General features: G+C 34.2%; 1 protein-coding gene across 3 annotated transcripts in view; it reads left to right on the forward strand.

Moving 5' to 3' along the window:
- The window catches only part of VPS50 (VPS50 subunit of EARP/GARPII complex), a 125,818-nt gene that overhangs the window by 6,594 nt on the left and 102,552 nt on the right, over positions 1-16,672 (forward strand). For 2 of the 3 annotated variants that reach the window (XM_045062698.1, XM_004776425.3), the window contains exons 3-6: positions 230-298; positions 12,787-12,909; positions 14,060-14,131; positions 16,115-16,168. In XM_045062698.1, the coding sequence (XP_044918633.1) occupies positions 230-298; positions 12,787-12,909; positions 14,060-14,131; positions 16,115-16,168 (318 nt within the window). The remainder of the gene's footprint in view (positions 1-229; positions 299-12,786; positions 12,910-14,059; positions 14,132-16,114; positions 16,169-16,672) is intronic. The other variant, XM_013047843.2, reaches the window with a different exon arrangement.

The raw sequence follows: 16,672 nt of genomic DNA on the forward strand, positions 1-16,672 counted from the left end.
TGAAGCTGCCATCTAATACATCTGAACTTCCAAAAGTACATATTTACTTGATTTAATAGTAGTACTATATGTATTAAGTGACAGTTGTTTTTAGAATATATGTTCTGTATATTTTAAAGCTGGAAATTTTCTATTTTTAAAATGGTGATTTCTATTTTAATAAGTATGTTCTGTCATTTTACAGTTCTGTAGCATAATTAAAATTCTTTTTATTATTACTTTTTTTAAGGGTCTGAAAAGCCCTCCAGAAAGCCTTAGTGATCTTGGTGCCATTGAGAGTCTCCGGGTCCCTGGAAAGGTATTGATCTACATGTGTGAACGTGACTTTTCACTTCCTTAAGAAATAATATTGCCTTTGGATAATAATTGATTCACAGAAGCTTTTCCTTCCCACTGGCAGATGGTAGTTATGATTAAGCTAAGTAAATTTTTATAGTATAGTAGGCTTGGGGCTTGTTTTTGCTTTCATTACTCATTGGGATGCAGTATGATTCTTTATAGTGAAGCAGAAAATGCAAAATTGATAAATTTAGAGTTTATTATGGTATCAGCTTCTTAGCCTGAAAGCAGTTTTTTACACACACATATCTATGTATGTATGTGAAACTTAATTGATTTTTCTGCTGTGATTTGGAGAAATAAAATGAAATAATACACTTTTTATGCTGTAACACCACGAGTCAAAAATCATCATTAATCATGTTTTTTATAGAGCAGATTTTTAAGTAGCTAAAGCATAATTTATACTAAATTGTAGATATCTTAGATTTTAATTCCCTGATTTGTGTTAATTTCTCAGTTTACAAATTTAATAGATTTATTTGAAAGCTAGCTGCCTTTCCCTCGGGAGAATTATTAACCATTGTTAAAAAAAAAAAAAAATCCCTGCTGTTTCTCACTCTGGGGTGTTGCCACTTGGAACTACCTCCGCAAAGAGCAGCTCCATCAAAGATCACAATGTCTTCCTCTGAATGTCTGCTCTTGTGATTTTTAATTTGAGGATCATATTTGGAAGTATTGTTTGTTTCCTGCATCTGGCATCTTAATACATAGGGCTTGTTTCTTTTAGTCAGAATTATAAGTCCTGAAATGATGTCTTAGTGTCTGCTGCTCAGGAGAGTGATTTCCCACCCCTATGAGGAGCCTTACCCACTAATGGGAATTTTGTATTTGTAGCTTAGCTTTAATTTTGGGCCAGACCCAAACATATTCTCCAAATGTGGTAAAACTCTAACCAGCCCATTTGCATGAAATGACTCAGAGAAAAAGCTTAGAGAGGCATTTTGAGCAGTTTTGCGTGATGTTATAAAAGGTTGTTGCATCTGATGAAACTGGGAACTAAGCAATAACCATAAATCCTAATTGACAAATAATTCTTTTTATTTCTTTGACTCAAGAAAACAGATCATGCGTTATGAACATGCCTTGAATTAGATTGCATTTGATGTTTCAAAACCAGTGTAAAATTGATGAGTGAGGCTCTTTAAAAAATACATGAACGTATTGCATAAGAACTTACTGTTGTTTTTAAACCTTGGGCGAATTTGTGTTGCCTTTAAACCAGGCACCTTGATGTTTTCCAGTAGGGGTAATTAGTGAATTTATAATGATCTCATTACCCAATCTTCTCGCTGTCCCCCCACCGGCCTGTAGTGTGTGATTGGAGATGACTGGCTCTTGATAGAGGCCAGTTTGGGATTACAAGGTCAGCAAATATAAATGCTTCAGGTGATGATTAAGCTTGGGGCGTTGGATGGGTTAGCCTGGTGGTGGGTAAGTGGAGGGAAGATAGGCAGTAAACAAGGTGATTACAAAGTATGACAGATACTATAAAGGAAATAAGATGATGAGTTGAACTCCAAAGCTAGAGGCTCTTCATATGGAGTAGTCAGTGTAGGTTCCTCTCTTCTCCCTTTCTCCTATTTCAAAATTGGTATTAAATTCTATAAATTATTCTGAAGTTTGGGATTTAAACTTAGTAAAGTGTATTGCAGAGAAAATGCTTACAGTAAAATACTAAGTTTGAAAAGCAAGCTACCTAATAGCTTCGCTAGGGTAGATTTTTTTTTTAACTTAATGTATACTTGTTATGTTGTCTGTTATCTAAAAGACAAAAAAGTAGCAAGTTCCTGAGGATATGGAGAAAAAGGAGCCCTTGTATGCTGTTAATGGGAATATAAATTGGTACAGCCACTATGGAAAACAGTATAGAGGTGCCTCAAAAAATTAAAAATAGATAATAATATAGAGAATTTAACAGAAAAAATTATAAATATAATTACCATATGACCCAGCAATTCCACTTACAAAGAAAATGAAAACCGTAAGTTGAAAAGATATATTCATCCCCATGTTCATTGCAGCATTATTTACAACAGCCAAGACATGGAAATAACCTAAAGTATTTATAGATGGATGAATGGATAAAGAAAGTGTGTGTGTGTGTGTGTGTGTGTGTGCGTGCACGCTTGCTCGCATGCATGCACACGCAGGATAGACCTTGAGGGCATTTTGCTAAGTGAAATAAGTCAGAGAAACACCGTATGATCAAATACTATATGATCTCACTTATATGTGGAATCTAAAACCAAAACAAAACAGAAACCAGCTCATAGATACAGAGAATGAATTGGTGGCTACTGGAAGCAGTGGGGAGGGGACAAAATGGGTGAAGGGGTCAAAAGGTATAAATTGCCAGTTACAGAATAAATAAGTCATTGGGATGTAATATACAGCATGGTGACCATAGGTAATAATACTGTATTGCATATTTTATTTATTTATTTAAAAGTTTTTATTTATTTGACAGAGCACAAGTAGGCAGAGAGGCAGGCAAGGGAGAGGGGGAAGCAGGCTCCCCACTGAGCAGGGAGCCAATTCAGGGCTTGATCCCAGGACCCTGAGATCATGACCTGAGCTGAAGGCAGCTGCTTAAACAACTGAGCCACCCAGGTGCTCCCTATTGCATATTTTAAAGTTGCTAAAAGAATAGATCTTAAAGTTCTCATCTAAGAAAAAAGAATTCTGTATGTGGTGGATGCTAACTAACTTATTGTGAGGATCATGTATACAAATATTGAATCATTATGAAACTAATATAATGTTGCAGTTGTACCTCTCAATAATAGTAATAATAAGGGCACCTGGGTGGCTCAGTGGGTTAAAGCCTCTGCCTTCGGCTCAGGTCATGATCCCAGGGTCCTGGGATCGAGCCCCACATCGGGCTCTCTGCTCAGCAGGGAGCCTGCTTCCTCCTCTCTGCCTGCTTCTCTGCCTGCTTGTGATCTCTGTCTCTCAATAAATAAATAAAATCTTAAAAAAATAGTAATAAAAGCCTCACTCTGTTAGTTTGGGTTCCCCTGATATTCTAATGCAGGAAGTAAAAAAATAAACCCAACTTACACTATTTAAGTGGTCAGTGTAAATACTTGTATAGCAAAACTTTTAAATGTTAACTTCATCTAATAGCTCTAACTCACTCAATTATATGTATATAGAACATTTTTTTAAAAAGGCACCCTTGGTCTTTAGGTATGGACCCATTTCTTCCCTCTCTTGTTATAATGTCTAAGTTGTAAATAAGGAATTGAGATTTCAGTGGGATTATCAAGAAAGAAATAGTTTAGTTTGGATTGTGTTATGTTAAAGGTTCTGGTATAGGACACCTGGGTGGTTCAGTTGGTTAAGCGTCTGACTCTAGATTTCAGCTCAGGTCATGATCTCAGGGTTATGGGATCAAGTCCCAAGTCTGGCTCACACTCAGCGGAAAGTTGGCCGGAGATATTCCCTCTCCCTCCCCTTCTCTCCCCCATCTCCCCCTCTGCTCCTACCTCTGCTTGTGTGCTCTCTCTCTCTCTCTCTTAAATCTCTTTCACTCTCAGATAAATAAATATTTTTTAAAAGTTCTGGTATAAAGAATAAATAGAAGGGAAATATTAGGATGAATCATGGGAAATGGCTGTTTCTTTAGGTTAAAAATAATCTAATATTGGCAAATTTCATATGGGTGCAACTCACTAGAAAGAGGAGGATGGTGAAGGAAAACTGAAGGGCATTAGGTGTGATTGAGAATCCAGAAAGGACTGTTGATTGTTTTTTGTTTTTGTTTGTTTTGTTTTGTTTTGAGAACTATATAAATTCTGAGTGGGAAGAAACCTTGGAAATCATCTGGTAAAATTTCTGCATTTTATGGACAGGATGATGCTCTCTTCTATTTTAAGACGTGAGTCGAATAATGATCCATATGCTGGAAATTTGAAATTTTTGGTGGAGAAAAATAAAAAAAAAAATCAAGAGTCTTTTTAGAACTTTCTGTAGAAAAGGAAACTTTGAGAGTTCCAAAATCTTAGCTTAAATTGTTCAGAGCCAATGTTAGTGGTGTACAAGCTTTGCTGCATATTAGAATCACTATTAACCAGGCCTTATCCAATTCTAATGAAGTCAGAGTGTGTGGGGTGGAGCCAGGTGTCTGCAGTAAAGTTTAGTGATCCCCATGTGACCCCAGTGTGAGCAGTGTTTGGGAACCTTTTGCCAAGTGGAGGACATGATGACAAGAACAGAGAAAGGGGAACCACAGGAACTGTTGTAGACAAAAAATTTTGAAGTTTTTTGGACAGTTTTTGTGGGAAATAGTAAAGAGTTAGTGATGACCTAAAATTTCATTCCTGGGAAATGGATTATTTTGTATTTCAGATTAATGGGATTTCCATGCTGAGGTAAGGATATAAGAAATTAATCTATATAGTATTTACTGACTAAATGTGTTACCCATTTAAAGAGATTTATACTTTTTGAATGATGTGAAAGGTTTTTACTTAATTGGTTATAAGACTTAAGACTTGAGACCAAAATTTATTATTATTATATATAATAATCACAATAGCCATAGGGTTTAAGTTACAGAACTTATTAGGATTGTATTCGAGAGTGTATGTTGAATCCTGATTTAAAATATCAGTATTCAGGGGCTCCTCGGTAGCTCAATGGGTTAAGCCTCTGCCTTCGGCTCTGGTCAGGATTTTGGGGTCCTGGGATCAAGCCCCACATTGGGCTGTCTGCTCAGTGGGGAGCCTGCTGCCCACCCACTCCACCTGCCTGTCTGCCTACTTGTCATCTCTGTCTCTGTGTCAAATAAATAAATAAATAAAATCTTTAAAAAAAAAATCAGTATTCAGAACCTTATGTTTGTATCTTGACTTTAAGTAAACACTTTCCATAGTTCTCTCATAATGGTTATATATCATAAAAAGAGTACTGATAAAAAGAATACTAATAATATATTATTTTTTCTGAGCCCCTGCCTTCTCATATTATTCTTTAAAGATAAAGTTTGTTTGTTTCTTTTTAAGACCCTAATTTTACTAACTCATAAATACAAATAGGATTCAGCTAGGTTTGGTATTACGTGATTGGTTTAGCTATGCCTTTGATTTTTTTTTTCATTAAAGAAAAATATAGGCCGAGGGAACAAAAGGAATCTCTGTTGCAGTCATATTTGTCTAAATATAAGGAGGTATTTTTGTTTGCATACTTAATGCATTCCACAAATATCGAGTACCTTCTCTTATACAGCATTCTGGGAGTTTGTGCAGAATGTTTTCTTGCTTATAAAATGCTTCTGTGAAGTAAGATAAATGGATTTGACTTGACGTCTTAGCATCCATGGAAAGAATTCCTAAAACCACACACTAACTACAGAGCTTGGTTTTCAGAACTTTACCAAGATATGAGGAAAGTGTGCTGGAGTCAGAGTCTGGAGAGCTAGGTTCAGGTGTTGAGGTAAAGATTGAGCTTATGAAAGGGAAATTGCTTTAACTGTGGGATTGAAAAGAAGATGGGAACATGAAGTTTAGGAAATGAAGAAGGGTTAAATTTGAGAGAGGATTTAAAAGCAGAATTTAGGACTGAGGATTTTATTGGACGTGGAAGGTGAAGGTATTGGAAAGACTGTGGTTTCTAGGCGCTGAGTTGAAAGTGTTGTGATATCTTTTCTCAGAATAGATAATATTTCTTCTTTTGGAGAGTGGGTCTGATGAGGTATTTTTAAAACTGAAATAAAAACAGGAAAACAGAATCTAGACTATTCACTGGACTTCTCCCTCTACTTCAGTTTGTGATGTGCCTTTCTTTAGTATTAACGTCCAAGTGGACAGGCATGTGGCAGACAGCTTAATGTTTCTCACTGAGGTTAAGAAATCTTTTGGGGCGCCTGGGTGGCTCAGTTGGATGGATGACTGCCTTCGGCTCGGGTCGTGATCCTGGAGTCCCGGGATCGAGTCCCACATCAGGCTCCCAGCTCCATGTGGAGTCTGCTTCTCCCTCTGACCTTCTCCTCGCTCATGTTCTCTCTCACTGTCTCTCTCTCAAATAAATAAATAAAATCTTAAAAAAAAAAAAAGAAATCTTTTAAAGACAGATTTAGAAAAAAAAAATTTTGATGTCTCTTAAGCTATTATTTTTAATGTTTTCCTTTTCATAGAAATAAATTTAGAAAAATACCTGTTAAAAATATAACTGTTGAGTAATGGAAGTAAATAAAAATATTTGGCAGAGTATCACATGTGAAAAATTTGCTTTCTAATTTTGTGTTTTTAGTATCTGTTAATAGGTATATTTCTATTTATAAAATCAGTTCTTACGATCTGCTTCTTTAAAAACAAATGTGTTTATTTAGATGATTTTTTGCATATAAAGTGATTAAAGTACATTATTTCTATCACTTAAATATGCTATAAAGCTGGATTAAGAGAATTCCACTTTAATAACCTTCTAGAAAAATCTGTAAATCTTTTTATGGAAGCCTCAAATTGTAACCTCGCCAATATTCCAGTAGATGGCACTGAAAGCCTAAAAAAAAAAAACCCAAAAAACAAAAAACCAAAAAAACCAACCAAACAAACAAAAAAAAACCCAAAACAAAACAACTGGTTGGCTTTTATTTAAAACACACAAACAAATGGATGATGAGCCGGGTGCTTTGATGGATCATTATTGTTGTTCTAGTGGAATTTTAAGAAAATGTACCATTTCCCCACGTAATCTGACATCTGGCAATTCATTACAAATTTATATGTCGTGTGTTTGGTTTTAGGGTATCTGATCTTGAATCCTGTTTCTTTTGGAAACAAAACCTATTTTTGTGCAGTGATTTATGATTTTTATAATACTGATTGAATATTGAAAACATCATGTTTTTGTTCTTCTAACTATAGATTTTGGTAGTTAAACATTTTTTGCTCTCATTTAAATCTCTAATGTGATAGTAGCTTTGATAAGACTGTAATTATTTTTTGCATTTATTATAGCAGAATAGCTTTTTTATGTTGATTGACAAAGAAATGCAAACAGTAAGAAAAAAAACCTTTGATAAGATTTGCCTTGGCAAACCCCAATCCATGTTTTAGAAGAATAAAATTTCTTTTTTTTTTTCCTTCCTCACTCCCTCACAACACAATGCGTTCTGCCATTCAGGACTGTAATGTGAACTGTAGTCTGATAAACTATGTACAGAAATGGAAATTGTTTTGCATTTCTTTTTTTTTTTAATTTTATACATTTTGGGGGGTTTTAAAACTGGACCTATGAAATGAAGATTTTTGCGTTTATCTTTTTTGTTTGAATAAAAAGCCTACTATTGTAGATAAGTTTCCAAGCCATTCTGTGATTTTTAAAAATTCGGTTAAATTGCTTTTGAAAATTAAAGAGAAAATTGAGTTTAGAAATGGTAAGAAGAACTGTGGCGTTGTCATAACTCACTTTTTACACTTACGAAAGTGAATAGAATTTAAAGATTTGAACTCGAATTAAAATGCCATTTTAAATTTGTGTGGTATTTTGTATAATTTAAAAGTAGTGGTTAAGTGCAAAATTTGTAGTCTTTTTTTTTTCCTTTTTTTGTTCTGAATTTGAATACATTCCCTTAAGAGCTGAACTCTTAAGTGGGAAGTTGCTTTGCAAAGTTATAGCCTAGTTCCTTAGAAACCATAAATACACTGGAAATGTTTTATAACACCTTACAGTTGAGGGCTCCAATTGTTTTATAGACTTGAATTCCCAGTTCTCATAAAACCTTTTGTTATGTTGAAAGGAAAAATTACTTGGCTAAAACAAAGATGTTCACTTAAATTTCTGTTATGATTGTTTTTCTTCATTTTTCGTAAAATTACCTTGATGATGTGCATTTAGTATGTATGTTCATGCAGCTTTATCTGAGAGCTGATCAGAGTGGAAAAAAATAGGATAGGTAGAATTAGATGCAATCCTGCAGTGTATTGTGACTGCTGAAAAGACAGCCTCTAAAATATTGACTAACTTCTTTGTTTTCTACCACTTGCCTAAAGTAATCCTGCTTGGTTTATTACGTTAAGAAAATATTGCATATTTATGCTTACTTTTTTTCATATAGCATCTGGCACGGTGATATGTGTTAAGATATATCATTTTTAGTAAAGGAAAAATATGGTTCTAGGATATATAAGAATATATTGGATTAAAAAACCATCTCTTTTGTTGCATTTTATTGCCTCTTGGTATACATGTAGATGCTCCTCCTGACATTTTGCTACCCGGTGAAGCCACCTTCTGTCATTTAACCTGTTGTATGCTTTCCTGCTACAGTTCTTACTTGTGCTTTGCTTTGTATTTGTTACCTTATTTTCCCAAATTTCTCAAATTTGAAATTTCACCTGTTCTCTAAATGGCACCTCTTCATCTAATGTGAACTCACTGCCCTTTGATGCTGTGGGTTTTGTTTGTTCTCCCTTGTGTTCTGCCTTGCAGGGACATTGCTTATTCATTTGAACTCTCTTATTACTTCAGCTACTTTTTATACTCAACTTTGTTTCTGTATGAACTAGTATAGGGAATTCTTACATAGTGGGAATTTTTTAAAAATGTGAAATCAAAATACGTGATTCATTTGAGAAAGGTATGATAAGAGAGCTTTGAAAGTAGCAAGTTATTTCCTAATGATAGTATGGAAGAGAGACTTGATTTTTTCTTTTTTGCCATTGTATTTTTATTTTTATCCCCTTTACATTTAAATTCATTATCTTAATTGTAGTTTTTCTTCAGTTTTAATTTTGGAGTAAGCAATGTACTTTTTATTTTAAGTATAGTTGCTTACCATTAATGAGAAAGTTGTGGCAAATTTTGATGATCTATAGTTGCTATATTATTTTTGGATTTTCAAGTTTTCTAGAGCATTAATACCACATTAATGATAACATATATTTGTTAGTTACTATGTGACTTAGAATTTATTATAAAATTCTTTAAAGGCTTTTTATAGTAGCAGTCTGTAAGACTGAAATATTTGATTCTCAAACTTGGCTTATTGAATATTTTGTAACTTTAAAAGAAATCACATATTTTAATATAGTATAAGTAATTCCATTTGTTATCCTGGTCCCCTGATTTTGTCTTTTAAAGTTTTTTATAGGAAATCTTTTGTTCATTTTATGTAGAATTTTGCCTCATACATATATATTGGCTTGCAAAATTGGTTTTAGGTGAAGAATTATGTATTTTTCTGCATCTCCAATTCGAGGAAACCAGTTTGTTAATGCCAAAATTATGGGGTAATTGTGGTAAGAATATACAATCTTGCTGTTTCTGTTTATTTTTCTAATTTACATGCTTAAAGTATCCCTAAAACCACTTAACATTTTTTGTTATTTCTAGTTTGAAGAAAGAGATCTTTTATTAGGGGTTTGTGGAAAGTTTTGACTATCAAAACAACATAATGTCTTTTCTTTTTGTTCTTTTTGTGTAAATTAATTTTTTTTAGTTAGATCAGTGATTGTGACCTACAGTGCACCTTGGTAGTAGAGAGCATAATGATGGAGAGTAAGGAGAAATCTCAATTCTCAAAAGGTGTTATTGGATTGAGCAGGGAGCACTAAAAGTGAAACATGTGGAGAATGATCAGGTAGAGAGTCTTGCAGCCTTCAGGTGCCGCGCGATTAAAAGCAACATGGAGGCTTAAGTGGGTAGAAGAAGAATAAATGAAACAAGATGGGATTGGGAGGGAGACAAACCATAAGTGACTCTTAATCTCACAAAACAAACTGAGGGTTGCCGGGGGGAGGGGGTTTGGGAGAAGGGGGTGGGATTATGGACATTGGGGAGGGTATGTGATTTGGTGAGTGCTGTGAAGTGTGTAAACCTGGTGATTCACAGACCTGTACCCCTGGGGATAAAAATATATGTTTATAAAAAATAAAAAATTAAAAAAAAAAAGGAATAAGGTGATCAGCATCTAGTTAGAATGGAGTTTGTCTAAATGAGTTCAGATATATATTTTCACACAGAAGCTACTAAGTTGTCTGAAAGGAGAGGATATTTTATGGGGATATAGTTTGGGCATTTGTTTTGGATTGAATTCTATTTTGTGTGTTATGTTTCTTTCTCTTCCTGTCTTGGTGTTATCCCTCTCTTTAGTCTAGGTTACTTAGGGTGTCAAGTGTTATGTGTCTGTTCTTGGAAATTATATGGGTTTATCTTCTCACGGTGATATAATTGCTTAGTTCTCCAAGAAGGAATGGCACTTGACCTTTTCTATATATATACAGATTGTACTCTTTTTACAGATTCATTACATTTGTGAAATGTACAATTGTGAGATATTTATAAATGCAGTCATGTTTTCCTTTGACATTCTTAATAACTTTGAATATTTGTTTTACTGTCACTGTGTGTGTGTGTTTGTGTATATGTTCTTTACAGGCAAAAAAAATGAGGCACAGAGAGACTAAGTTGCCCAAGTTAATACCAGAGTCACAACTAAAACCTTTATCTTTAGATCAGTTAATTAGGTAGTATATGGAGAACCCCAGCATGGAGTTATATATCATTGGCATTTGTATATTTAGGATGAAAGGGTTCATTCATTGCAGTCTATTTGAATTTTTTGCTTGACTTTGTACTTGATATTTTCAATCTTAGAAATTTTTATAGTTTTTTTTTTTTTTTTTTTCCTTTTTTTGGAATGGTACCAACTACATTTGTTTGTTAGTGGTGCTGTGAAATTCCTAAGAAGGCAGCATTGCCATATCCTCACCTGGGTCTTTTTCCCTGCCTCAGCTTGCAGCATCTGAAGCAAGTATTCTAAATGCCTGTGGACTCTTAGGGAGGGAGATTGCCAGGAATTTCTGATCTCATTTTCCATTTCATGTCTCACTCATTTCAAACTTTTATTAAATGCTTGTAGGTTACCCATGAGTAGCCTACTCAGAAACCTTTCTGTAAGTGGTGTGGTTTTAGCCCAGGTCTGTTCTCAGTGTCATTGCCCAGGGTGCAATGCAGATTAGTGTGTTGTCAAGATAACCCCCTTCTCCCTGAAGTCCCGCCACACACACACACACACACACACAGAGGAATGCAGCTCCCACTGTTAGGATGCTGTATTTCCTACTTTTCTCATGGTATTTGGTTGCATGCTAAATCACAGATGACTGTGTGTTTGACATTTTAATTTTATAAGTGAGTTTTGGTATAGAAGAGGCATTTTCTTTCCCATGCACTTTTAATTCTGTAGATTTGATTTTTGTATGACTTTGCCTTCTCTTAAATTTATTGGCATTTTAAATATAAATAGTTAACTATTCTCTTGAATTTCAGAGTTTTGCTCTCGTATTTTCTTTTAGCTTGAATCTAAGAGGAGATAATTTTATAATTAATAATTTTGCATATTTAAATTATAAATTAAAGTTTAAAACATATATATGCTGTTTTTTTTTTTAATAAATGAAAACTATGCCCTGCAATAAAATAATCTAGAATATTTCCGTTTGGAGAACAATGTTCTCTAATTGACATGATAACTTCTGTGTATTTAATTAATGATTTTATTAAGGATTTTTGTTAAGTATTTTAATGACTATAAAATTATTTTAAATATGAGTTTCTTTTGTGTTCTTTAATGTATTTAAGATTAATATGAATACAGAAATCAAAGGACTAAATTGTTAATGTCTATAATAACGTGTTGATTAATTAGTATGGCAGAATTAATGAAATTTCTCAGTTAACTGAAGGTTTATTCAGTTATGCAGTGAAATTGTGTAGGATGAGGATGCAGACATTAGGGGTAGGGATTTGTCTGTCAAGCTCTTTTTAGTTGTGTAAAAAGAACTTCCATAGAAGCTTCATTCTGTATCATTAGAAAGAAAGCGTTTTATCAAATACAAAGCTTTAGATTCATAATCAGATCATTAGTTACATTATCAGCACACTTTGAAGGAAGCCTCATAGGATTACAGAGCTAAACTTGGGAATCTTTTCTGGAGCTGGTGTTTCTTAGCCGAGCAGTGAGATTTCCAGCACGGATGTCTGCTCTGCTCAGGGTTTTAATGCTGACTGTGACCTGTAAGTCATTGAGATAGTCTCTGGTTATCTGTGCTGGGACAGACTTTAGAATGTCAAATGATGAAAATATGTATATATGTGTTATGTATGTATGATGATACTACATAGTCACTTTGGTTTTTCCTTTGGTTAAACTTCTTTCACTTCTTTCAGTTGGCACACACAGAATTGAAAATAAAATCTGACTTTTCAAACTGGCTAGGTTTCTTTTTTTCTCCAGTAAATGAGTAGTTTTTAGTATTTTAGTGTTTTAGTAGTCCTAATTTTCCATGAACTTTCCTGTTTCCTGTCAGTTTATCTCCTTGCTTGGAATGGTTCCCAGGAGATTTGTGACTGTTAAAAAAAATTATTATTTATTTCCATGCAGGTAGAATTATAACAGGTACAAGTACTCTAATTGTGATATTTTTTTTCTTAAAGGAGGAATTTCGAGAACTTCGAGAACAGCCTAGTGACCCTCAAGCTGAACAAGAATTAATTAATAGTATTGAACAAGTATATTTTTCTATGGACTCATTTGATATTGTTAAATATGAGCTGGAGGTAAAACAAAATTCATTAAAACCTATTTAAACCCAGTCTTGTTCAGTGACTGAATTTGTGGATGAGATTTGAATGCTTTTTAGGGGTGTTTGTCCCTCCTTTTTTCCTTCCTTTCCTTGCTTACTACCAGGACTGGTTTATGATGACCATATAGTGATTTATTGAACTGTCCACATTCTTTAATGATGAAATTTTATAAAGTGTAAAATTAAGTGCTGCTCTAGAATATTGGTCTAGCAAACATTTCTGTATTTTTGGCTTTTAACTGTTAGCGTACAATATGTTGGTATGATGCCTCTATCTTATATCGTCAAAATATGTTTAGAGAAACTTTGAGACTTTTTTTTTTTAATTTTTAATTTTTTATAAACATATATTTTTATCCCCAGGGGTACAGGTCTGTGAATCGCCAGGTTTACACACTTCACAGCACTCACCAACTTTGAGACTTTTAACCATGAATGAATGTATCTTTATATATAGCCATGATGCCATGATAAAGACTCCTATGCTATGATGTTTATAATATTGGCATTTTAAATTTATAGGAAATTCAAAAAAGAACAGTAAAATCTTGTTTTAGATGCAACCAAATGCAGTATGCATACATGCTTTATATGCACTGTGTACACAGTCAGCCCGCTCTCATTTTCAAGTTTCATCAATCCATTGACTGAAACTTAGAGTTTCTCATATACAGATAGGTATGCACTTTTGTTAGTTTCTGTCTTCTGAAAGCTGATATGGAATCTAGAATGTACTCCTGCAACTGTCACTATCACACTGTAGTGCTTAGTTCCTAGTACTTTAGAAGGGAAGTATGGTTTGAATTCTGTCACAGACAAGTAGGGATATACCTGTGGTTTGTAGAGGGGGAGGTTAGGTTGTGGGACTTTCTTCTCCCATTCTCCTGTCCTATAGGGCTGAGTGAAGGATGGAACTTGAGCCCCAGAGGGTTGGGCAACAAACATGTGGCAGCTTTGTGTCTGAAATCTGGAGGGGATAGTGGGGAGGCCAAGAGGAGTGTATGGGAGTGGGATGAGACATTGTTTTACATGCACAGATTATAGTTTGTAAGTCAGAGATGCGCAGATAAATGAAACCAAGTTAAACTATTTTTTGCTCTTCATTTATGGGTATTTTTTTTTAGAAACTCCCTCCTGTTCTCAATTTGCAAGAATTAGAGGAATACAGAGACAAATTGAAACAACAGCAAGCTGCAGTAAGTAAAATCACCTTTCTTTCTGACATAACCAAATGGAACCTCAAGGAGGTGTAATGTCTGCAGATTTTAGGTTTAACTTAACATGTTAAACAAATATTATTGAACATGACTCAGACTCAGTGATACATTTATTTAAAAGTATAATGCCTATTCAGTTTCCCTCATATTACCTTGATACAGATTTGCTTTTAGAACTGAGGGGTTTTTCCTCCAGAATCCCGAATGTGATCAAAGAGTTTTGAACTTTTTTTAGATTGTTAAGTATCTTTAGGCTCCTTGTCACGCATGCATGACTTCCTTACTACAGTTTCTTATCTCAAAATAAAAGTCCCCACTTCTAGTTGAAATAGGCCTGAAGACAAGAGAGCTAAGATTCAGAATGTTACAGTTGTAGTCACTGATTAATTGTCTGGCATTGGCCAAGTCACTTAGCCTTGCAAAATCTGTGAAGTGTTAGCCTGCATTTTCTCGAGTGCTGTAAAATTCTGTGATTCTGTGATTTTCCTAGCATTAGGCTGATCTCCTTTAATAAAACTCAGACTATGCTGTAGAATATTAAATCATGTTAGGTGGAATCTTGTTAATATTTTAATACTAAAGGAGCAGTAGTTATTTATCTGTTTGAATTTAAGATGTGATTTTTAATAATACATCTGACAAATAAAGGAAGATCTACTTCTTTTGTACTATACTCAAAGGTCTTAGTGGGTGCTGAGATCTCCTTGGGGGTAGCAGCAATGGTGTGGGGAAGGGACTTGACCAGTAGAGGGTTGTGTTTGGTAAAAGCATATTGTGCTTTTGAAGAACTAGATTCCAGTGGATGGTGGCATTTTTTGCCTTCTGCTGATTTCAGCAGGTTTATATATGAATCTGTCTCTGTACTTGATGTGATAGTATTCTTTAGGGAATGAGCCTCATTACAGGGGCCACATAGCACAGTGACCTTTGGGATTTGGTACACCTGGGCTTGAATCCCAGCCTTACTGTGGGGGATGTGGGTCCATTACCACTATATTTAAGATCGTTCATCTGGAAAATGAGAACCAATTTTAATTGATTGTACTAACTGAGATAATACAGGGAAAGCACTTTGTACACTGCCTGACACAGTGCAGACTAAAAACTATATTATCTGTTTTAAACTGTTAAAAAAAAAAACCCAGTTTGATAAAAATTAGGTCATTTTCTGTCTAAACATCTATACAAATTCATATCTATGGAAATTCAGAGCAGCTGAGAAAGTATAGAAGGATTAATGCAATAGTTGAATGTGTGTGTAATGCTTTGTTCTCAGTTGCTTGGGGAAGAAGAAGGGAAACTCAGCTAGTTGAGTTTTTTGAGCAAAAAATTCACTAAATGCATGCTCTGGGGTATCTGTAGTGCAGTCTAGCAGATACCCTGAAACTGAAATAAAAGCCTCGTAGTTAAAATCATTTTAATTCTTACTTACATACACTAACATTTGTCATGGAATTGACCAAGGAAACCTTAAGTATGTTCATAGCATTCCAAAAAAAGCCGCCCCAAAAAACACGTTTTCAAGTTTTCAGAAGTAGAGGACCAAATTACTGTTTGTCTTTTTATGTGTTACAAAGAATCTCAGCAGTACAGGATGTTCTATGATTCCCATATTCTGTGTCCATAAAATCAACTGATTATTTATCCTACGAGTTCATCTTTTAAAAAGCAAATCTTATGCCCTTGAGGATCTTATACCCTTTTGCATGTTAGTAAATTAGATGATTCTCATATTATTAACAATCATAATGGCCATTTATTGAGTTTTTATTAAGGACCAAGTATTATGCTCTCTGTTATATCTTTTTTACTAATTTCATAGCCCAGAGCATGCCAGTACCTGCTGTAGAAGTTATTGGAAAGATCAGTGGAATATTCTTACAAAAATTTAAAATGTAAAATGAAACAGGAAGTATGTGGCGTTTTCTTTCACTTGTTTTGTTTGATTGCATGTTTTTATAGGTCTCTAAAAAAGTAGCTGATTTAATTCTTGAAAAACAGCCTGCTTATGTAAAGGTAGGGTGATATTTTTTATTTTTAATAGTAAAATTTAAAAAATGCCTAAAGTGACTTATACTTGAAATTGTTGAAGTAATTTATCCTCTTGTCTGTAGTTCTGTATTAACATATTGGCTCTGTTTGGTGTATGTGTGGGGGGGTATATATGTATTTTTTTTTTTCTCTCATTTGAGAGAGTCTACCTAACTGAAGAAGTGAGTTTTTATAACTGATTTTAAAGTAATGTAGTTGGATTTTCCAAACTTTTGAAGGCCCAGTGAAAATTCCTTCTGTTTACTTTGAAACATGTAGATCGTTAATAATGACTGCTCAAAAGCACTGTAAAAATCTGTCTTTAAAATATAATAAAATTGGAATCTTATAACTGAATCTGTCTTTGAATCAGAAAATCAGAGACTCCAAAATCCATTGAAATACCTACCAGTGTTCAAATGAAGACATTTGTTGTCAAAGCATCTTAGCAAACAGAAATCATACTTGTCATATCCTTATCTTCTGAAG

The sequence above is a fragment of the Mustela putorius genome, unplaced genomic scaffold (genome assembly GCF_011764305.1).
Source record: "Mustela putorius furo isolate JIRA1106 unplaced genomic scaffold, ASM1176430v1.1 tig00003845_pilon_pilon_pilon, whole genome shotgun sequence".
NCBI lineage: Eukaryota > Metazoa > Chordata > Mammalia > Carnivora > Mustelidae > Mustela > Mustela putorius.